The sequence below is a fragment of the Haliotis asinina genome, chromosome 15, assembly GCF_037392515.1.
Source record: "Haliotis asinina isolate JCU_RB_2024 chromosome 15, JCU_Hal_asi_v2, whole genome shotgun sequence".
Classification (NCBI taxonomy): domain Eukaryota; kingdom Metazoa; phylum Mollusca; class Gastropoda; order Lepetellida; family Haliotidae; genus Haliotis; species Haliotis asinina.
Window position 1 is genome coordinate 42,941,877 of NC_090294.1, and position 25,935 is coordinate 42,967,811.

The 25,935-nt window shown below is 38.7% G+C and overlaps 1 protein-coding gene across 1 annotated transcript in view; it reads right to left on the reverse strand.

The window, feature by feature from the left end:
* The window catches only part of LOC137265276 (sodium- and chloride-dependent transporter XTRP3-like), a 72,342-nt gene that overhangs the window by 21,061 nt on the left and 25,346 nt on the right, over window positions 1-25,935 (reverse strand). Inside the window, exons 2-4 of the mRNA XM_067800634.1 lie at window positions 9,889-10,023; window positions 9,155-9,299; window positions 3,293-3,343 (exon numbers count right to left, since the gene is read on the reverse strand). Coding sequence (XP_067656735.1) covers window positions 3,293-3,343; window positions 9,155-9,299; window positions 9,889-10,023 — 331 coding nt within the window. The remainder of the gene's footprint in view (window positions 1-3,292; window positions 3,344-9,154; window positions 9,300-9,888; window positions 10,024-25,935) is intronic.

The window sequence follows — 25,935 nt, forward strand, 5'->3', positions numbered from 1 at the left end:
AAATCAAATCACTCATCAATACATATCCATCGATCTCTATTCTATTTGCCATGATGACAACGTATTTTGATTTCTTTTTGGGGGGATGATCGGTTGTAGAAAATTATTTTCGCTGAATAACTAACGATGCATTTTCTGATGCCACGTTGAGTAGTTTGTCAGAGTTATTGTGCTTAAACAGAAAACATTCAATAATTGCAGTTCCCAGAAAGCTTTTAAATCTCGTTTATAAAAATACTTTCCCTCTGAAATGACATGTGTCACGAAAGTGCTGAACACAGTTTCCTAAAAACCAAACACAATGTCCGTTTAAACCATCCTTTATGACGTGGGTGGCCATTATTTCTCATGAAGTGGTAAATAATGTCACTAATGTTCTGTGATAAAACAAGTTGCCATGACAATAGCATTCTGATGGTCTTGAAATGTATCATTATAACACTTTATCTCCCTTAGATGAATGGACATAATGATAAGGCATGGCAAGTGCTTGATTGCACATGCAGTGCAACTCTCATCCATTTCAGGAAAAAATACAAGTGTTTGTATGGAAACTGTGTCTCCTATACGTTATTGTGTTCATGATAATCTTTCTGTGCACGACATGAAAATGCCAGAGTTTAGGCTTCGTTGTCATGAAGTTTACAGTCATGAAATGTGGCGATGGTGTCATATTGTGATACAACTTACATCTGATTTGCAGTAGCATGGAGTCGTTCTGGTGATGTTTGAACAATTACATTGGTTTCTTTTGTCAAAATGGCCAACTATTCCCCGCTGGAAATGTTTCCAGACAAATTAAAGATTGTTGAAAAGTACAGAATATTTAAATGACAGATTGTGAAAACTTTTAATCACAACACAATTCCACAAGCAGGATCTAATGTCCTTAGAGGTGGTTCATACAAAGAGAAATCAATTTCTAACAACCTTTCAGAAAATGCAACTGATACAGTTGTTGACACAATATTACGACGAGAAAACAGCCATTAAACCACATTGAAGACATCTTTGAAGATGAAGAAGTTTTACCAAAAAGACCAAAAGTGCCACTAAAAGAGCATGGAGTTAGTGAGTGAGTTTAGATTTACGTTCAGCAATAACCCAGTGGTCTATATCTAATCGAGTTTGGACCAGTCAATCTAGTGATCAACAGCATGAGCATCGCTGTACGCAATATTATCTTGAAATTTTAATCATGGGAACACAGAACAAGTTTAATTAGAAGTGTATGGAATATTTCGCATTATTACAGCCAACATCTTGATCAACAAAACGTTACCATTCACCGTATTCATTCAAGATCGCTTCCTAACAGTTCGTATTGATCTCGATTCCTGTTATGCAGTTTTAGAAGGGTTATCAATCACTAAGACACGTACATTGAGACAGGCCCTGACATTTGGTTTCCTAATCAGGCACTGTCTGTCTATTCAAGATTAAATGACAGAATAATGGATTTGTGATGTAAGTGAAAGTAGATGCCTACGCGAAGCCAGATTTAGGACAGACAGGTCGGTGATTTGTAAGACGAGTAACAAAGTCTGTTCTCAGACTGCTTTTACTTCCTATCAATCTGTGGGTGTTATGATAGACAGCAGAATGCCTTGTCAGCAATGATGAATTTGATATCAGTGGAATATGGCCATCTGGGAGTCTGTAGTGCAAATATACGTATTCAGTTATACATCAAAATTCTACCAATTAGACTTCCATGGCGCGCCACGAATAAGGATGTTCTATAAAAGAAATCGGATATTTTCCATTACCATTGTAATGTACAAAAATGGGATTTTAGATTATTGAAAAATATAGTTTTGATCAGAATAAAGTAATAGCAAATACACACATTATGTTTTAATTGCCTCTCGTTATTGACCCCTATTGTCACAAATGAAACGACAAGTGTCAAAGGGTTATTGAGGGACATTTCAGTGGGAAGACTCCAATAGTCCACAGGTCTGGTATGACCTTGTTCAGACGGGCAACTCCATCATATTCAATCAACGAGAATACTTCTACCGTCTCATATTAGATTTGGCTTCCTATATCTGATGCCGTCATATACCTATGACGACATTTGGAACACTGCTTATAGTTTCAGAAGAGTGAATCTGGCTTCTGTCTGAGTAGGTCTTTTTCTGGATTGGGAGATTACTGCTATGCCAAGGTCTCAAAATATACACCATTGCCACTTAGAGAAGCATCTGTAGTGTGACTATATCACAGCGAATTACCGTGTGCTCTTGACGAGGAATGCTATTTGTAATACAGCGAGTGTCTTTGAACGGTATGTCCTTGGAATTCGTAAGAATGCTATTTGTAATACATCGAGTGTCTTTGAAGGGTATGTCCTTGGAATTCGTACCAATGACTTACATCTATCCCTGATTTATGACAATACAATCAGTCATATAACCATTATAAACCATGGTATTCAATCTTATTTTTAATCTTATTTTGTGTCAGTGTCAATCACAGATAATCCTCCATATCGTTATGGAAATAGAATCTTATTCCAGGGATCGTGAGTATTTATACTGTGCATCTCTTCAAAACATATTTTCCCTTGATGCGAACAAACACATGCTAAATGATATTCACTGGTTTGTTGCTTCCTTGAAATCAGTTTTATTTCGATAATTTAAACCATTGCTGTGTTAGAATATCTACATGTTAATCAACGTTTCAATCAGCATCGGTGTTTTAATATGAGCGAGCTAAGAACTCGAACGAGCATGCCTGACGATCATAATCATATCAGAAAGGTTAACCTCTCAAGGTTCAAGCATGTCTTATCGTTGTAAGATATCACCTCTACTTCATCACACCTCTACTTTAATTTATTATTTCACTATTACAAGGACAAATGCTCTACCGCCAATTAAATATATGAAATATAAGGTCATATGAATTATAATGTCAAAATCTAGAGAAAATGATTTCCTTTGGGCAAAAGGCAAATTCTGTCGAAAAGTAAATAGACGGATATCCAAAAATACGTGATGATACGACAGCAGAAACGGCAAGCATGCTCCGTTTTAACTGTATCATCCGACATTCACACTATATGCAGAACGAGTATTATGTTGTCTGATCGGACAATCAGTTGCTTGACTCTTCAGTCCAACAACTAATATTGTATTTACCGAATCGGTTGAAGGTGAAAATGATGTGTTCACTCTGAAATACGGAATGAGGACCAAGAAATATGTTCTATTTTTGCAACCTATTTTTAGTTAGATTTACCACCATCATTACACAATGGCTCCAAAAGGGCTGATATACTTACTCGAAGTAATGATCTTCATGAGTGTCTAGGACGTAGATGGTCTTGGGGTCACTGAAACAAGAGCAGTCATTGAAGAATCAGTGATTGCAGCGATAACAAGGACCGATTCTGGTAGTTAAGTCCTAAGGAAAATTGTAATGGCGTATTCTCGAAGTATATCTCCTGTTTAACCTCAAATTGTTTTGGAAGGCCTACTTACACATGGAACATATATGCACACTAACATATGCCAAAACAATGCCACAAAATGGCTCAGTTGTGTCTTCATCAGGTACCCATGACATATGTATACATATTTGCCCATGAATGATTCTAGCAACAAGGTGTTAATGAAAGCACCCTATGCGAAACCCTAATGAAACACATATGATTTATATTCTGGGTGGATATAAATTCTTGTATCTAGAAGATATTCACTGACATACATGAAATATCATTTAGTGTTTCACCACTGCTTATTCCTATTGATAAAAAGCGAACACTTTCCATGTATAAACACAAAATATTCCAGAAAAAATGCGCTGATAAAATGTTTCAGGAAGATATATCATTTTAACAACAATGATGAATTTAGCCTCAAGTCAAACCTACCGCCATCTTGAGTAATGAAGTATGCTTGCCAACAAAAACGACAACAAATAGATGAGAAAAATATTCCTCTCCCTGGCGGAGATATTTGTATATTCTTGTATATCTTATTCTACATATTAAATTACAAATCGGTTCAAACTATATCACAAGTGGGAGATACAAATACTGGATCAGTACAAAAGTGCATTTATAACAACGATTTACGAGTTAAAAGCATTGTTTTTCTTCAATCTAAATATCATTTCACCTCATTGCTTACACTAAATGTGAAATGAACTGATTTCGGCTTGGCAAACCAAACACAGAGAATTGTGAGGTTTCTTTCATTTAGCATCAATCTTAGTCCAGAGTGAAAAATGAATCCATAGATAGATATGATTAATCTAAACCTGAAGGCTGTGGGTGGTGTACTGCATTAATCTTTCATTGCAGCTGCTCCCATACATAGTGGAAACACTGCATCTGACGGTAATGCCCATGATGAATGGACACAATGTCGAATAAACTATTCATCATGTTCCCGAAAACGTTACTTCCCTGAACCACATAGCATAAACAATGTACATAGATAACGAGTCAACCGAGGGTGTAAGTGATATGTATATCATCTGTCTGAGAAAAATATAACAAACAATGGACAACAGATGTAGTGTCAACCAAGGGTGTAAGTGATATGTATATCATCTGTCTGAGAACAATATAACAAACAATGGACAATAGATGTCGTGTCATCCGAGGGTGTAAGTGATATGTATATCATCTGCCTGAGAACAATATAGCATACAATGAACAACAGATGTAGTGTCAACCAAGGGTGTAAGTGACATGTACATCATCTGTCTCAGAACAATCTAACAAACAATGGACAACAGATGTAGTGTCAACTGAGAGTGTAAATGATATACTTATCATTTGTCTGAGAAAATATATCCAATTGGTGAACTGGGAAGAAAATCGTAAGTTTTCATGCATTTTAAGAACTGAAGGCAGAGAAGAGAGATGATCATTGAATGTGTTATAAGATATTTCATCATAAGATAATAATAAGGCAATAATATTATTCATATGTATTGAAACTTTATCGGATGGGTAAACAAACACTTTATATTGTATGATATTATACTTTGTGCAATATGTTAAATTCAAAACCATCAAACCAAAAATGCTTTTTCATGCAAGTGTCCTATATGATTATTTCCCCTTTTAAAGTTAGTTATCGATCATCATTTCAAATGTCAAACTGTCTATTTTCGTTTCCAACCCAGGACTACACTACAGGCAGGTGTCGTGTGGCCTCCACATGTCTTCTGAAAAGAACAATCTAAATGGCAGACACACCGGAACAGCCAGTTTGGTTTCAGAATAGATAAGTGATGTTTCTCAGACGAAGATCTATTAGCTGGTCTTTCCTTAAGATGACATTCTGGAACTATATACATTATTTAAGAGTAACACGACTCCTAGAGATGAATTAGTCTGTTGGTGTCTGAAAACGATTTAGATTGGGTGAACATAAAATACTTTCAACTTTCCACTTACTGACTGCATTAGGGTCAAATAACAGACGGCCAGGCAGCACATATGTTTTCAAGCAACAAAATGACAGGGGTATTTAGTGTTGATGGACAAAACTGAATACGCCGATGTCAGCAACGGAAAGGGCCAAATGAAGCTACCACAAATGCAATCCTTCCTCTGCTATTGCTAAGAGGTGGGAAGCAGAGTTCATGAGGTTAAAAGAACGAGTCTCAACGATCAAAATCCAAAAAGACATTCAACTTCCATCACAGGAATATATCAATAAAATGATTGTGGATGAACGATGAAACTTATCCAGTAAAGAAGGCACCCATCGTGAACGAGCTGAGAGCATTATGATGAACCTGGGAAGCAGTATACAGTACGTTGGGTTCCAAGGCTTTATGGCAGACTCCTGACGAATATGGCTTCACGTTTATCATCTCCTTTGAGAATTTCTACCATTTCTCAGATATCCCGATGATTTTGTTAAATGTCTTGATGATTGAGTTGTAGTCTTGGAATCACCATTATCTAGAAAACGCCCGAATCAGTGGAAACAGCAACAGTTTCCTCTGAGTTAGGCAGACTCTGTTACATCAGTTGTAAGATAATGACTCTGGTTGTCTGGGATTCCGGTGTAATCTTCCTTGCGAATTACTTTCAGAAAGGTCAAAGACCATTAATGTCTAATGCTACGCTAATCTGCTTAGGTAACTGTGTAACCCTAAGATGAACGCCTATAAAACTGACTGAAGGTGTGGTTTTCCCACACACAACACGCCAAGTGCTCATTTCACCTTTGACTGAAATGTGTGTCTGACCTTGAGCTCATTGCACAAAATATTGCCACTGGATATGACACCGTCAAGTTTCTGTTCTTCATAAACTTGAAGAACGAATAGTCTGACAAGCAAATGATGGTGACGTCATTACTACTAGGAAACCTTCTACATCAGAGACTTCACATCCTTAGCAGATGTGTTTGGAACTGACGGAATCATAATTCGCCATTGTGTCCAACCTGTTGGTTTGATATGAACATGTCTAGTCAACGTCCAGAAGAGATGGCCAAAACAAATTCCATAATTCCGTTCTGAAAACCATCTCTACCAATGAATGATAACCAAGAGGCGTCGGCTGTATGGTTCCGACTATGTCATAAAAATACATTTCTGAATAGAAAACGAGCCGTCGTATGGTGCGAAAATGGATGAACAGACCATTTGTTATTCTGTCCCACGGGTCGCATCCATCATAAATACATGCAAAACATCACAAAAACATCAATGCTCAGGAAATGAAATATGCCATGATATTCGAAGCATACTGATTACCAAAATGGTATGAGGCTGACTGTTTCTACTCTGGTTATTGAGTGCGATTCAAACCACTTCTTGGTACCGTGGACACTGAATGGCATGCGGAGCATTCATATCTCTGATCAACAGGGCGTAGATTTTCGAAGCTCTCTTAGCGCTAAGATACTCGTAAGTGCCACACATTAACATTAACTTACGACTGTCTTAGCGCTATGAGACCTTCGGAAATCTAGGCTAAGTATACTAGGTAAATTTTTGACATAATTAACATAACCGCTGTACTTGGTACATAACTGATGGCAATAAGCAGTATACATCATTGGAATTATATTATTCAAATCAAATAAGAATTTCCTAGATAGGCTATAATGGGTTTGCGGTGTCGTTAGCACTTTATAAAAGAAATTCTTGAAGATGGTAAAAATAGACGTATCAATGATATCTCACCATTTTCATTGTTTTTAAAGGAAATTCAAAGTTCAAGAAAACCCTTCAAATAATATTTTATTTATATTATTCTCATAAATAACAAATGATGTAAAGGGCAGACTACTTAAGTTCTCATCGGATAAAAAGTTGTGACAAAACAGTGTCATTACCACATAAACAGAAACGTATCAGTGTGTTTTCTCATAAATGACAAATGATGTGAAAGACAGACTATACATAACTCTCATCGTATAGAAACGTTGAAACAAAAAAGTGACATCACTACATAACCACAAACGTATCAATGAGTTTTCTCCAACGACATTAAAATCTTGATATAACACATTTCAAAACCATACTTGTCGATCATTGTACCAATTTTGATATTTCAATTTGTCAATTTCGGTAAATATTAAATAGGAAATATCGACGACTTGATAATCACGTCAAGTTAAAGACTAATGTTAAATGAGTTAAAGTAGAAACATATTATAGAGGACATGGAAGGTATTTGGATACAGTGTTTTTCTGTTGAACGATATCAAATGGTTTTTGAGTTGTGCTCCGGAAACAAAGCCCACCCCTCCCATTTGAGACCGAATCGTTTCCATGGAAACCGGGAAAAACAAAAATGAGAAAATGTCTACATAGCAAAAGGGACCACTTTGGGGTCTGCCTCACATATCTGCCCAGTTTTGCTGAAGGATATTAGGAAGTTTCAAGTTGTGTTCCGGAAATCAAGAAAATGACAAATCACAAAAATCTGTAAATAGCGAAAATCACCACTATGGGGTCTGCCTCACATATCTGCCAAGAATTGCTCAAAGATATTAAGAGGTTTGCAAGTTATGTTCCGGAAACGAAACACACCCCTCCCTTTTGAGACATCGGGTACCCATTCAAAAGCCTGTCAATAGCAAAAGGTACCACTTTAGGTTCTGATTGATATATCTACCAACTTTGGCAGAAAAAAACCCAAAAACATTGAACGGTGTTTGAGTTATACTCGGGAAACAAAATGATAACGAACGGACGGGCGGACGAGGGGACGACCCTTTGGCCCTGAATTACATGTCGTTGGAAAAATATGAGCGAGTATGGTTTTACATTGCATTTAAGGATACATCAGTAACATCACGGCCGGGAATAAGCGGAATGGGCCTCCCACCTTGTTCGCGGGGAATCGAATTGGAGTCTTCGAGCAAACGCTTTAACCACTAGGCTACCCCACTGCCCCGATACAGAGGGAACAATCTAAAGTCTTTCTATGTCGAACACGTGAGATATGCTTATGAACATTATTTAAGTATTTCAGGTTGAGAAAACGAGTAAAGCGAGACAAAGCTGACAACGCACAAAGCACTTCTATATCCCAACGACTGCCGCAACACTATGTTAAAGCAAGGGACTTAGCACCAAGATAGCTTTGAGCAACGGGGCCGGGGTTTAGAGGTTTACAACCTTCATAAAAGCCTCAAAACCGGGCATGGTGCAGCCAAACCAGTAAATCATAATTAGACAAAAATTAGGACCGAACTACCAACCGAATAATACTCGAGCTCCAAAGGGACACGATTCTGTAAAGCACATTCACCTTTCTTAGGCGTCTATACTATATGTGGCCCTTCTTAGAGGCTGATTCCATTTGTAATCACGTTATGTATGTGTTTGCTTTGGTTGGAAAATGAGACACGAATGAATCAGTAAATTGGGTTTTACGCCGCTTTAAGCAATATTACAGGAACATAATGGTTGGGGACCAGAAATGGGTTTCCCATGTGGAGAATCGAACCCTGGTCTTCGGCTTTACGAGCGAGCACTTTAACCACCTGGCTAGCTATTCTCGAAACTATTACGACCTTCTTAAGCCCATTCTTAACACACTGGCTAAGGTCAAAGTTAAGAATTCTTGGGGCTACGAACGTTTCCAGAATAAGGGCCCAGGCTACTCTACTGTCTAAATTGAGACATCAATAACCCTAGGTTGAAGCCACACACTTACGGGAAGGACATGTTGGGCTTGATCGGGTTGCTCCATGGGAAGGGCTGCTTGAAGGAGGAGAACATGAAGTACAGACCGTAGCTCATCTCCAGCCCGTGAGTCAAGCTCCGGATATACGTCATCAACAGTAGGGCAACGGCGACGCCTGGTGGTAAAAATTGTAAACATGAAACAAACTGGGATCAAAACTAGTGAGTCTTGTAATAAAACCTACACCTATAATCAAGTGAAGTTCACTCGTAATTTCATTTCCTTGACTTGTGGAAACATAAAACCCTTTTGCCATATTCCAGTGGCATCATGTCGCGGGTAACAGAAATGGGCTTCACACAGAGTTATAAACACATTGGAGAACGAATATCAAAAGGCTCTACCTACTCACACGCACGGACGCACGCGCGCGTACGCACACGCAAGCGCACACACACTTACACACACATACACACACGCACGCACATATACACACACACGCACAACATACAAGTGGAAGGGGCAATAGCAATTATTCGTTATACCGTCAGTTCCCTATAAGCGTGTATGCTATAAATGAAGGGTTAAGGGTATAATATGACAAGTGAAATGGTGAATTATTTGTTAAGAACAGTTGCTCTAAGTGTTACTCGAAAGGCGAACTCCGGTTGTAACGGCATAAACTTAGTGGTCCCTTTGAGATGGTTTTCCGCACCACATTTTCACGTATTTTGGCAGGGTCTGTTAAAAGTATTAAAGCTCACCTTTAAGGATTGGAACAAGGTGACTGAAGATCCCCAGCAAGCCTCGCTTGTAAAGAGCGCCGAGCTTCAGTTGTACATAGCAGACTGGGACACAGACCAGGATTCCCAGCAGGTAGTAGGCGACCAGGAACAGACCTGTAACACAGGGAACAACGTTTGTTTACTTGATTGTTTACTTGTTTGTTTGCTGTTTAACGCCTCATTAAGTAATGTTCAAGCTGTATGGCGACGCTTTGTAAACAATCGAGTCTGGACCAGACAATCTGGTGATCAACATCATGAGCACGCAAATGCAATACGATGGCATTTGTCAACCAAGACACCCGATCCCGTTAGTCGCCTTTTGGTTTGCTGAAGACAAATTCTAACCCGGATCGAAGGGTGGCAATGTTAAGTACAATCAAAACGTAAATAAATAACCACAGCATATTCCATTCAGCGTGTATGGTAAATCTGTCATACCATTTTCGTGACACCTGAAAATCAACACCAGGTTAATGACACTAGGTGTTTTCTAAAAGAGAAAACGTGCCACATCTAACTACTCATGAACTTGAAATTTACATTCAAACACCCCTCATTTGTTGGAGTGAGAATGGACGTTAGAAAGCTCCAAGCAAAGGAATAACATAGGACAGAATCCCACAGTATCAGGAACATTGTCATATTTAGCAACCTGTTTTTCTGTGCACTTGTTTCTAAAGCGTTATCAACCTGTAACACATTTGTAGAGTCCCTAATATCCACCTAAAAATGCCCAGAGGCGCTAAGGACAAAACATGCCCAAAATGCAAAACCCGGTTAGCTCAAGTTGCCTGAGGTGCGAGAGGGTTAACAGTCATATGATCATTTAAACCCATCGGGTATCCATTCACTGCTGATTTCACGCTGGTAAGTGTGAAAATGGCCTCGAAACACAAAATCATTTTGATCATTGTGAAGCGGTGAATAGTGATACACTAGACAACATTTTCATTCTTTTCACATCGTTGAATCACTTTCATTATCAAAGCACAAAATACAATAGAACAAGGTCAACGTATCTGGCCATTTTAAATTACACTAAGCAGTGTGCGCGGTGGTAAACATGTTTTTCACGATCTTGTTGCAAAAAGAACATTTTGAAAAAATCGTCGATCTTCTGACATATGACTTCCATGGTTGTTCCACACTGTCTGGGTCATAAAGGAAGAAGGATCACATGAATAATTCAGGGAAATATACCCATCTCATGTTCCCAAACTGACATTACTCTCATACACATCAAAGAAAGGCCAATGCGTTGGCTTAATGTCATGTCACTGTCCATACACGTTTCGACATGACGTTTCAGAATAGCAAATTAACCATAGTTACATCTGAACAACCACACTCACGCAATTACTGTCTTACTATTTTGGGGAAAACCTTTTGGGAATGAAGATTTCGGAATGAAAATAAACAACACTCATTTGTCAGTTTCAATCCAAATTTTCATCTACAGTCCGACAGGAGAAAAGCTAGAGGATCAATTTCGACTCTCAGTATTCAAATATTGAGAGAACGAATAGAAGAAGGATAGCTTGGAGCAAAAGGCCCGATGTTAGGAAACCGCGGTTAGGTGACTGAGTGTATTCTTCAGTTCGATCATACCTTCTGCACAAGTTAATCACTTGGAGTTCTCCAGTCTGATAGATCGTGAATCCATCATTTGTCTGCAAACCCATTCTACATTTTTTCGCTTCAATCCATCAGACACCCAACTGACAATTCCGCTGAATTACCTTTCACTTACTGACCCAGACGCCGGTGTTTAGGCCGATCTGTTGCTTAGTCACTTTTTATGTAACCTTTCCCATCCATCAACAGATAATTTCAACTCCACGTATCCATCATCTAGCCATACTTTCTATATCAATATTTATTTATTTACTACTGCGTAAAACTATATTCACTCAGTTATTCATCTATTTAGACATCTATCACCTTTCCTCTTTCGTTCTTCTGACTAACGAACATACATTTTTGTAAAGCACACATACTTTTTCATTCATATTTCTACCTAACTTCCTTATGCATCCCTAACCAACAATCCATTTCTAGTTACCTTCTATTCTACCATCCGTTTTTCTGTCATTCTAATATCCCTTTCATATCCTTCTTAACATCTATCTAGTATTTTTCTATCCATCATGCATGCATCATGTGACTGTTCACAACTATCCCTTGTCGACCATCTATTCATGAATTTTGCTTTACATATTGTCACCTTGGTATATATTAGCCATAGCAATATCTATCCATAAACCCATCCTATCTATACAACTACTCACCCAGCTACTCAGTTCAACCATCATCAATCAATCTCCCAACGACGTTTCGAGAAAATACTGATTATCTACAATGCCAACTGCGGCAAAAACTAATCGAATATCTCCTGAACCATTCATCTTATTGACATCTGCACTGAGGCAGAGGATCACCAGTCATCATCACTGACGACCGACTGGAGATCATGTGGACATAAACTCGCATCTTAACGAGTCGCTGAAGCCGATACACTGATGTTTTGACAGATCAGTAACCAACTCTATAGACCTTTAAACACGTTACAGCTTCGCCTACGGGAATATATGATACGATGACAGAGGCTGATGAAACTTCACCAGGGTTTTCTGTGGAGATCAATGTATGATCTTCGTCATTCCAAAATACCCCCGGGGTGTAGTCTTGATACAAACAGCACAAGTCACCATTAGAAAATTGAAAATCCTACGTAGAGACTAGGAAGGGCCAACATTGTACTGATTGATTAAAAGAAGCCAGAAAATCCAAGTAGAAATTCTTAACTTTTCTAGTACCCTTTGGTGTCCTGAAATCCAGATATGATTCTGATCTTAAGTATATACCTTGCATTTATTTTGAAATGGAGTAGTTTAACATTTTCTGTTGGTAAGATCATAGACAGTAGTTTCTCTTATCGATATATTTCAGATTCTTTTACAAAATGCCAACGGGCAGTCATAGCATTATATACTAAATCATGTAAATATGCTTTGCTTGCAAAAGGAGAATATCAGGTGTTGTTTGTCCAGAAATATCTTTGAATCACAATAACAGAACACGTATGAGAAATCCCCGTTCATAAGGTTTGTTACAATGATGATCTATACTACGGAACATGTCGAAAATGTGACTCTAAAGCTTAGTAGACGACATAAGTACTGTAGACATAACACAACACCTGATTAATACGTAAATCACAAAACGTTAGATCTACAATCATGAGGATAATAGATACACTGCAACTGTCTTTTCGTAAGTACTTTCATAAGAAGGCGAAGGTCAAGTGAAGTCAAAATACCTATCACCGGAGATGTCTAGACACAAAATACATCTAATTAAGACATTATAGGGAAAACGCACATAGCCTCACAGTCTCGTGTGGCAGGGGAACACAATATATTAATTACAGCGTGTTCATGGAATAACCTGTGGTAAAAGGAAACGGAGCTGGACAAAGCAAATCTCCCTGACAAGGTCCAGTGGCAATATTGCCACCAAAACCATTTCCCTGCTCCTCCCTGATGGACGCTTGGTATGCCAGTCAGTAACAGATGATACACAAACACAGACCCTTTCAAAACACAGTTTAAACCGTGTATGGCATACAATGACACGCAGACAAAACAGAGTGCAACATATAAGAAAGGGAACATCTGTAATCAAGCGCTATGTAATGCTGACGTTACGAGAAGGTGCGTTTTTCTGTGTCTGAGAACTACTTCAGACTGTAAAAGGGTAAAGACGTTAAGACGAATAAGAAAATATTCGAAATATGCAAAGCTGTTCTTTGATTAGCGAATGAGTTCGGTTTAACGCCGCTCTTGACAAATATCAAGCAATATCCAGAAATTGGGATCTTCGGTGTAGCGAGCGAACGCTTTAAACACTAAGCTACCCCGTCACCCTTTATTAGTGAAACAACGATTCTGGACCAACAAAACCAAAACAGCAAAAATACGTAACCTCCCATAAAATGCATTCCCTACATAGCCGTTTTGAGCAAATTCCCCAGACGAGCTAAAACGCGAAGTGACGGGTCGAACAGGTTTTCCATGCTGCACAGATTATGCTTAGAATCATCTGCAGGCGCTGGAAGCCTGTTAAGGCCCATCACATCAGCCTCCAAGAGCGTCTTTCAGGGGATCCTTTGCCATATCGCCCCTAGCGGAATAAAATCGATCGATTTCTGTCACACAAAACAGTTGACAAATTGTTTCGTGGCGTGATTCCATAGATTTTTTCAGATTAGCGTAAATAGGCGCCCAAGTGCTTTTTCTTATCTGAAATTCTCGTTGCCATAGAAACGGGACTATATCATTGTATCGACAGGATACTGTTTTAATCAGTATGTTTTATTTGCTGGGAAAATGCATTTGTTGTTACGGATAAGCCAGAACTCTAAATGCACTGCGGTGGAGTTTTCGTTTGATTGACAACGGAATATTTCTAAGAATGTAGTGATATCCGGGTTGAAATAGAAAAGAAGCTTCTTCTGATCAAAAACATTAGGGAAGGCGAATTAAATTCACACGAAAATTACAAAGACCATTAATGAAGTAATTTTGAGATTTTTCCCTTTCGATTGCTTTTTTTAATCAGGAAGAGAGAGTTCAATTTTTCGAAACTTTTAACAATATTACAGCAATATCACGGCTGGGGACACCAGAAATCAGCTTCTCACATTTTCGTATTTCGGGACTCTAACTCGGGTCTTCAGAAAGACCAAAGAATGGCTAAACCACTTGGTTACCCCATCGCCCCGTTTAGTTTAGGCGTGTATTGGCAATAAAGCCACAGAAATGAAATCGCACTATAAAGAGTATTATAGCATAACATATAGTTTGTAACCATTAATGACTTGTCTCATTCGTTTTCGGGCATGTAATAAGTTGAAAATTTCATGTATAATCGCTTCACATGAAACGGCCATCATTTCCAGACAAATATTTTGATATTTTAAAAAATATTTCTTCATCAAACATGTGTAAATTAATAACCCATGCAGTTCTGAAGAGAAAAAAAACTCTGGCGCAAATTTAAAACCGATCGATTAAACGTACAAGCGATTTTAAGCCAAAGAAACTCAGGTCTGGTCTAATGGTTTTGATGCAGTTTATCGATTTCATGTTGTTGTAGAACTTGAAAAGGTCACGAGATCAACTACAGCTGAAGTAGAAAATAAAACCTCATTAGAAACGGACAGTCCCTTAAATGTGGCCAGGCCATCATTACCGTATTTGTTCAGACTTGTGTGCACCCAAACCTCTTCACAAATATCATCATAGGTCAAGTAATCAAAGCAAAATAAACGTGTTGTGATCCAAGGAGAGAAAAGATGAAGCTCAAACAAAGCTGCTTCCGAAACAAGTGAGGTAAAATTACTTTCCTGTGTATGGTATTGGTTTCGTATCGATTTTAGGATTACTAGAATCTGAGGGGAAAGTGGGCAGTGGAGGTAATGTTCTATTCTGGTACAAGAACATAAACATACATTTCTAACAAAACAGCAAATATCATTTTGCTGATATTCCACTTTTATTTGCATTTGGGAAAGTCGGAATAAGACCATTTGACGTCACAATCCATATTCATACGGTGGAATATGGATAACGTTATACCACGTGCCATGTTTTATTCAGTAAACTACGGCCACATGGAGCACGTTTAAAACGAACTTACGGACATGACGAATTGTATATTTTTGGTAAAAGACACTTTCTCTTTCAAATCAAAATGCGTTTAACGAAGTGGCCTATTTACGAACTACTTAAATACGTCATCAATTTTAGGGGTGGTGGTGTAGGTGTCACTTTCTATTTGATTTTTTAATTCATAACGCGTGTAACTATATCCGGTTATAATGGGCTACAACTAGTAGTCCTTTTCAGTTCGTTACAACCGTAGCTGATAGTACTAACAGTACCTGATTGTATTTTTGGGGGGTTTTAAATACTGATCAGAACACGTTCTAAAATTCAGCACGTACCTCGAATAGTGTTGGATTCACACAAGAGGGACGCAAAGAATGGATTTAATGAACGTTTACATCCTTGGATAGCATGTACGAGGATAAAATGACATTATTCTCCTCAAGATAGAGTGTCTTTCAAGCTTAACTGATGCCAATTTAACCCTCACGCACCATCTGACAATTACACAGGAGTAATATGCAGCCATACTACAGTAAACATATTGTACACGCTCTATTTCATTAACGTGTATTGAAATGAGTTATTTTAATAGAGCAGGGAAGGGTCAAATGGCAGTTAATCGTTCAATTTAGTATTTCTTTCGGTTGAAGGCAGATCTGGCCAATCCTTTATCATCAGCAGCCAGGCACACCATCATCAAAGAACTTCACAGCTGCTACATTACTACAGGAAATTCCAGCTCCTCGGGGATACAAAACTGAGCCCTGGACCTATGATTTGTGTCTTGCCAAGGAGATGGTTTGAACAATCGACACAGTTCAACCAAAAAGAAAGGGTGCTCTCATTTGTTGTTGAAAACTAATAGGCTTGTTGTCTTAGTTGCTTGGAAAGACTGTAAGCAAACAGCTTCAGTTCTACAGGAAACGGGCAGTTCTCTGTTCATCACCGCCATTGCTGGTCAACGGAAATTGTCCAAAGGTGGCCATTAACTTTGCGTTTGAAGAGAAAAGGGATGACAGATCGTTTTAGCGACTGACAATCATTAACAAGGTAGGACATCTCTGAGAAGCAAACGTGGTTCTTTTAACTGCAGATAACAAGCAGGAGTCAACCATAAAAAAGTCTTATTTTCCTTTCAAAAAAGGAATCGAAGTCTATTCTCGATTCGCAGCATTTCTAAAATAATTGCATTGACAGGTTTTTCTACATGCTTCATAGTACAATTAGCTCAGAACACAAGGGTAATTACTGAAAATTACTATGCCATTAGTTCTTCAGGACTGCACAAAACTAGTCTCCCTAATGATGTGAAAATCAATGAACCGCAACTTAGTCATAGTGGCCATTGGATACAGAACAGGAAACTTATTAACTTCATATACTGTTATTTTGTCACCTATACAACAAGGAATATACGGAGTAAGGAGTATAATTTCACGCTTCGTCAATCCAGAAAACACTTTTGCCATATAATCCGGAATAGCTGTATGACTGATTATTGGGTCTACACTCTAATAGTCTTCACGTGATCACCTAGGAGGTCAATACACATTCTCTTCGGGCCTTCTCTCACGTTCATATAACACATATGATAAAGACCCGTGATGATCCGGGTTAGAATTAATCTTTAGCAGTATCTCAGCAATATCACGACGGAAGACACCAAAAATGGGGCACTGGACCCATGTGGGGAATCAAACCCGGGTCTTCAGCGTGATGTGCGAAAGATTTAACCACTAGGCTATCCTGCCGTCTCGCGACTAACGGGATCGGGTGGTCAGGATCGTTTATTTGGTTGACACGTCATTGTATCCCAATTCCGTAGATCGATGCTCATGCTGTTGATCACTGGATTGTCTGTCTAGACCGCCGTTACATAGGTGGAATATCGCTGAGTGCACTCACTCAAGTGATAAAGTCCACATGGGCACAGTGTGCGAAGCTAGTGTTTGGTGTCATTTGTCTTAATATTGCTGGAATATTCCTAAAAGGTACATAATGGCCAACTACTCACCAGATAACTCACTCACAATAATCATGTGAACATATTGCCGTGACATATGGACCAATCAATCCATGCAAAACCTGTTATCTAACGCCTCTCAAACCCACAATGAACCTTCCCTGGCATCAATAACTTTACACCACAAGATATCAAGGATGCTATATCTCCGTAGCTTTTTGAGAGTTTTTATCACAGCCAACTAGAAAAATCAAGGAGATTTTAACCACAGTTAACAATTATTCACACAAACTCTGTTGAGTCACCCAACAAAGATAATGAATCATGCAGAGTCTATCAGTGATGCGTGCCTTCATTATACAGCACAAAGAAATACAAACCATTTGATGTGTAATTAACCACTTATGCAGCGAAACACGGTTCAAACAAAGTACGTGTTCCGAGACTGGAGCAAGCATTGATTTCCAGCTCTGACTGACTGATGTGACCAGTTCAATGGAAACGAGATACCAATATCTTTGGTTCCTCCACAATCGCAAACACAGATTAGCGGAAATTACCGAAGGATCCATTACCTAAAGAGAAAGATTTGGGGCTATTACCGTGCAAAAGAGTCTAAATTTGGACACTACATGGTTCTTATAGCTGCAACAGCGAGATGGGAACTGCGTCCAGTAAAGTCAGTTGGGACAATGATGCTTTATAAGGGTTCAGCTTGGTAGAAGGATGGTTGTAACGAAGACTAGTTATGCGAATATATTAATTATGAGTGAGGGCGTCACACATTTTACCCATGTGGGGAATCGAACCCGGTCTTTTGCGTGAGGGGTGAACGCTTTAATCATTGGACTAACCCACTGATAAAGTAAGACTTTAGTTGTAATTCAATTCATCATGAAAAGGATAATGATGTCACGGGTCAGAAAACCAGAAATGAGGTTGACACTTATTGTACCCATGTAGGGAATCGAAACGCAAACGCATGTTAATATAAAAGCGATGTTAATATAAGCACAAGCTAGGATTTAATTGATATTCAATGCATCAAGGACAGGACGAACCTAATCTAAGAACGGCAATAGTAAAATAGTTGGAAAAAAGAAAACAAAACGGAGTCATTGCGTCATTTAATCAATGGTTATCAGTGAACTGTAACTGAAAACACTGAATGTTGTACCGCTTACACTGATGCTTACGGGTCTCATTTGTTCCTGACTTTTACTATGAATAGAAATGAATCGAGTACCCTAAGTTGTATTATATTATTAATTTGAAGCATATGATGAGGAGTAAACAAACTTGGTCAGTTTTACTCACATTGTCTGGTTATGCCAAATTGTGCGCGTATCTCAACCCATGTTTAATCTTGCTCCTCAACGTTGATATCGGGACTAAACTATTCATGGTAGATGTTTCGATTCATTATAAAGAAGAATATTCTGCTAGTACAGTCACCTGCTTGCAGTCAGCAGTATATACAGGAACACAGTTGGGTTTATGCAATGCGACGGGATAGGCCTTTTTCGTGAATACCTGGTATCATCATTTGACAGTGATCAGTAACCTAGAACTTAATTTATCACAAAGTTCAGTAAAGAACCACTTATTCATTACTCGGTTGTAATTCTTCTGTAAGGCAAAAATGATGCTGTTGTAAATAATAATGTTGGTTTATACTTACAGAAATCGATAAACTCCAGGACAGAGAGCTGGAAACTAGTTTTACGCAGCTACTAAACCCAGTGTTAGTCTGATTGTATTATCGGCGAGGGCCTCTTAACTGAATAATACTGTCTGTCCGATTTAGTCGTGCATGGGCTTTGCTACTGCATTTAACATCAGTTAGGAGATAAACATCATGTGTTGGCCATTTTCCGGGTGTTATTGAGTATTTGAAGCACGAGAATGCATTTGGAACCGACAGCGTCAGCAAACAAAAAGTAAACCAAAGGGTTTTACTGTCTGCACTCGTTTACATGGAGTTTCTTATTTGTGACGTCATTCTTACTTTACGTCATCAAATGATTTGCATGACGTCACCACTGTTAATGACACAAGCAAACAATTGTTTGCGATGTTTCTGCGTGTCAATACGCAGTGAATAGTCTTGCAGTTTCCGGGAATTTAATACCATTTGATCATGTTTTTCAACCAATCAGATTACAGAACACAGTGACTTTTGGTTTACAATTTCAGATACATGTGTATATCATAGTGTATCGTTTTCTGAGTCTGACCTGTGTTTAAAAAAAGAACACTGTTGGCAGTAAAGAACCTACAAAGGTGATCAGGTCGAATCTGACAGTGCCATGCATACGGGAACTCGACACAATGGAGTAAAGGAAGCTGGTGACTGATGGCTGAAAAACTACAGCTAAGACACCGGGTGTCCGACGTACAAGATCACCATGATTCCACATATAAATGTTATTCTAAATATATAATTGCTATTTTATATAAAATTTAATCTTAAGTCCAAAGTTTAAGAAAGACAACGGATATGGCTATTTTCCTCAACCATATTTTCCTCATCCGCTGTCTTGTAAATGATGCATAGGTCAAGTGTATCAGTTGCAACCGGTTGATGGAAGTGGCTCCGGTATTCTCATGAGCCATCCATCTCTACGAACGTGACTCAATCCTAGGAAATATGAAAGTGGGATATAGTGAGACCGCCTGGCAGGATTAGAAGACCTGCATAGGTGAAGAAAGAGGCAATAGATATACATCTGGAACCCCTTTTGATCTGCTGCGGATGTCTCCGGGGGAGAACATCACAACCGAAAGAAAAGATAAAGTCTGCGACGTTTTATGATTATCGAATACGTTTCCCTGGTTACCAGCAATTCTAGATGCAGTAGACGTTTCAAAACCAGAATTAGATCTGGATCCAGGAGTTGTAAAACACTTCAAGCCATTTTGTGTGAGATGACAATACTGGAACGGAACACCCACTGCGCGAAGACGTCTGAGACGTTACTAGGCACTTCATCTCCGTGTCTACACATCGGAGACAATTAGTTCTTCCGCATGTCTAATCATGTCAGCAAGGTTGAGAGAGTTGATACGAGATATATCCCATCCAATGTACTGGTGTGAACGGCTCATAGAAACAGTAGGGCACTTACAGTTGGTAAGACAATTGACAGAAAGGCAATTTCATTGCTTCTCCTGCGTCTGGTCTTGGCGAAAGATCAAAACTATTGGCTAGACAAACATCTTGTGATTCTTCCAAGCTTCACCAATAATTGTAGTGGTTCTGCCATTACGGCTCCTGGGTTCTTTAGTCGCCGTGTGGGTTAGATCCATTGCCAGATCGAATTGGGAATTTTATTGGCGAATTTCTAGTGTCTGAGGGAGAAGTGTGAAAGTTGTCAGTTCCAGACGAACAAATAGCCAATGGTCATTTCATCACATGACCAAGAAATTGGCTGGGTTAACAACGTTTCAGGCTTTGTTGGTTTGACCGAAGGCGCCGTCTGTGACAGAAACTTCATTTATGACGGTTCCAGATGTGACATCGAGTGTTTGACAGGTCTCTGACTGGGACGTCTGACTCCAATCACGAGAGGTTATCATATTAGCTGGTGTTAATGTAAATTGTATAAAAGATAACATGTAGTAGACCGTTGGGTTTTCTTTGACTAGACACAGGCTCAAGAGACCACATCTCCATTACTGAATGAGTAGTGTCCCCCGAGATGGAAATTAATTGGTCGTTTCGATCTCCCTACTAAAGATTCCGTATTTCACCTTATTTTTCTTTTTAGTGTTAAACATACTTACGTATCATAGTAAAACTGACCAATGACTGCCAGTGTCCCGCGAGATGGAAATTAATTGGTCGTTTCAATCTCCCAGCTGAAGATTATGTATTTCATCTTATATTTCTTTCTATAATTAAAAAATACTTATGTGCCATAGTATCACTGAAAAAATGTCTGACAGTCGCCATTAGTCTTGCTCAGTGCGGCAGTAAACAACAGGAAGACAAACAAACAATACAGTGACTGATTTGCGAATATGAAGGGCAGGACATGCCTATCCTTTTCGCGAACACCTGGTGTCATTAATAATTTTCACTGATCCGTTCATATAATATTTGCAGCTATTTTCCCTTACTCTAAATGGAATGTGTTTCTGATGATAGTCCAGTCTAGGTATTCTTTTTCTCCGACGTTCTATATTGTACTGGCTACAAGAGTTCCAGACACCTTCAGCAGATGTTTCTTGCATTACTCTACAACGCCGCACTACCAGTGAATACAGACCGCTGTTAGCAGCCAGTCGTCGAGGACGTTGTGAATACATCCTCATCCAAACCTCATCTACTTCTCCACAACCCTCAGCAAAAGCTACAATTCCATTACCAGGATCTCAGCCATCGTAAAACCCATCCACTCTGATGTGCATTTGTGTATTCCATATGACACCCGGCGCTCCATTAACAAGGATGAACGTCCAGCCACTGGACCTTTGTCCATTATTCCTGATAAGTACATGCTCATTGAACTGAACACAAATGCCGTATTGATTCCTGCCTGACCACCCAGGTATGAAGCATCTGGAAAGCAAGGCAATAAAGGAACCACATACACGGCTTCATCAGTGTATATGCATCTTAATCTTGCATGAGAAGATGTTGACAATATACCACATTCTCAATCAATAATAACACCTGTCTGTTTTTACTTCTAAAGTGGTTCTTTTGAAAGGAAATAATACTTATATGAGTTTCAAAAATAATAACATCAATGCAAGAAGCTTTGACATTTCAGTTCTAACCACTTTTTGGATTTAGTACATTTTAATTGTCACTCAAGAATGGACCTTTCCCAATATAGACGTTGCTCCTTTTAGTTTTCTTTTAGTACTGTAGTGAAAATCGATAAAATAAACATCATGCTACTAAGATGTCGTTTGCTGATAACAAGGGTTTGAAATGTATTAAGTATTGCAGTATTCAAGTTCATACTGGCAGCAAATCTGAACAAATCTATAAGACTACAGATATACATAATGAAACATGAAATAGTAAAGAGGGCAAGAATGCTTGCAAATAATGAAATCATGCTGAAAGTTCACAAATCGTTTCATATACATTTCTAAAAAGAGACGTACTATAGGTTACAATATATTTTAGTTGAATTAACTTATTTTGTAAGAAAAGGCCGGACATTAAGAAAAACTGATCGAATTTATTCTTGATCGTTTTTGTTCATGCACCATGCGCATAACACCAGTATCAGAGAACAACTACTCTCGATTGTTAGGCAAAATTGGAGTGAAAGCAAATGATTGCACATGGTCTTCGCGAAAAGGACAGTTGGCAATAGCTCCAGCGATAACTTCCGCAGCTGTAACAGTTTGAACACAAATAAGAGTTTTGGTTTTTTTTAACTTGCACAATATACATTTCATCCATACAAATTATATGATATTTGCATGAGATTTGATCATTGATTTGGGAACACATCTCAAACGATCCAATTCACAAAATTCGTGGTCATATGCCCAAATGAACCTTTCGCTGTATTATCTAGACTGGTTAATTTCTGGCCTTGACTCCTCATAGTTCACAGAACTGGAAGAGATATTCATCTAAGTGAGACTTTCCTGTTCGTCATATATGTATTTTGGGTTGAGTCTTTTATCGACTCTCATTCAAACTGATCTGGTTTGGATCTCGAAAGGTCAAAGTGTCAGAGGTCTCACATCTCAACGATAATCAATTTCTTGCTTCGTCAAAGTATGGAAAACGGGCATTACGATCCTTATCAGAACCATCAGGAGGCATATGTTGTTTTACAACGGATAACGTATGCAGGTTTCAAAACTAAAGTAGAAAGGGCAAGTTGACTGCAAAGGGGATAAATAGCTAAATTGCTCCTAAAACGTTTTCACTTCACATGCATAATAAATTACAAATACACTTTAAACGGTGGTCTCATCCCCTCTGCGTATATCATTATTAGAGGTATGTGTATTCATTGGTCAATAGCTGATAAAATCACTTCGTTATGGCTTAGAGGTATTGAGCACAAAATGAGTTTCGAAGTCGAAGTCCTGATCGCTGAATACCAAAGACGTTAGAATAAGGTACTTGCTGCTGCCTTGTCTGATGCTCGGCATTAAGGGGATGGATGTAGGTTTGATAGGCTCAACAAAGAAAATAATATCCTCCCCCCAAAAAATAAAATACCCCCCAAAACGCCAAACACACACACGCATGCACGCTCGCACACACACGTACATGTCAATGCTCTTGTAATCTGAAGTGCACCAAACTACAGAGATCCTGATCAGATAGAGTCACCATATCAACACGAAGAAACGCTAAACATCGTGTGATTAAAAAACAATCCTGATGGTCATTCGTGTTCCGTTCGTCATTTTAGCCACTCAGCGCCGGAACAAAACAAGACAGGACGGAAGTGTGAATGGCATCAAAAAGGAAACTTGAAAATGTAACGTGAATTTTGTTCAATTAAAGCTCGATTATCTTCACATTTCGTTCAAGACGATGCACCTTAATGGTCCGACTATATCCGCACGTGTCGAGTCGGTACTCCACTTGTCTCGAACTGCACAGCTGTTTAGTCATCCACTGACGTGGAGTTGTGCACCAAGGTTAGTAACATCTGGATGGACATGGCTCCGTTCTGGAGTGTCAGGCTACAACACATTTTAATGCAAATTTTGTAATTGTCCTAATGGTTTGACGGGATATCCTTACTCTTTGTCTCAAACACCATATGTCAGCACTGACATACCACAGTCTATACATTTACGTTTCTTTTAATATATTTCCAGTCCCATCGAAGCCTTATGGGATCGTTGGCATGTTATTGTCAATGTTGATATTTTAAACTGAAATATGAATCAATAAAATATATCTAAATTAAGTACAACTACTTGGCATGGAACCACGACAAATGATTTAACTTAATAATAAGACATGACCTAGTATGGATGAGATATATGGATGAAAGATTTTTCCTTATTTACAATTTTGAGAACGTTTCTGTGAAGATTCCAACACCGTTATCAAGCAAGCGAAGTACAGGACAAAATAAGGAGACACATATACAGACATGAAGTCGCGGTTTTGCAAGACAATAGTGCAGCATGTTGGTTATACGCTGCGGGAGATCTTCAATATGAAGATCAGGTTCTTCAATATGAACTCACAGATAACCACAAATCAAGGTAGTTCAAGATCTAGCAAACTGACTGTTTTACAGAAAAGTGCAGTGACCTGTACACCGCGACCAAACATTTATTCCTGAATGTTAATTCAAGGTCTCTTATACTTGGATACGTTTTTAATAGAATATTATTCGGTAATTGCATGCCCACTCTTCACAGGTACAATGCCTTTCACGACAACCGGAATCTATTTCGTGTTTATTTTCAGTTTGAACAAACACTTTTCTTCATCTTCATAAACGCCATGCATTTCACAGGGGGCTTATCATTTACAACTGGAATTTGTTTCGGACAGTAATAGAGGCTGGTTAATCACAGATGTTTCATATTTCCGCAAGAACAATTAGGCGATAAACATCATGTGTTGGCCAATTTCTTGGTGTCATTGAGTATTTGAAACACTGGAATACATTTGGAACCGACGGCGTCATGCGGAAGTTTCAAATGAAATATTCCTGTGCTTCAAATACTCAATAACACCCAGAAACTGGCCAACACATGATTCTTATCGACTTTGTAAACAAAAACGTAAACCAAAGGGTTTTACTGTCTGCACTCGTTTACATTGAGTACGAATACAGCAGAGAAGCTTGGCTGTTTCTGCTGGTTCCTATGGTAACATCTGGTGTTGCTCATTTGTGACGTCATTCTAACTTTACGTCACCATATGATTTGAATGACGTCACCACTATTGATGACACAAGAAAACAATTGTTTGCGATGTTTCTACTTGTCATTACGCAGCGAACATTCTTGCAGTTTCCGGGAATCAACTACCATTTGATCATATTTTTTAACCAATCAGATTATAGAACACAGTGACGTTTGGTTTACAATCACTTTTCTTGATCAAAAAGACGTAAAATGTTTCTCAAACATCATGCTTTCTTTTCACAAATAGCATGTCATTTACGACAATTGGAATCTATTTCGGAGAACAATAGAGGCTAGTTAATCTCTGGCAGTAATGTTTCATGTTTCAGTTTGAGCAAACACTTTTCATCATAGACGTGTTGTCGCTAACACAAACATCACCTTTATAGACCATCGACCAAATCTGTCCAAGTTATTGTGTTCTGTCATAACACAGGGGATCTAGATGGGTTAGTAAGGCGATTAGTGTAGCACTATATGGTAACACTGTGTCACGGTTCTGCCAATCTAGCCATGTGATTAGCT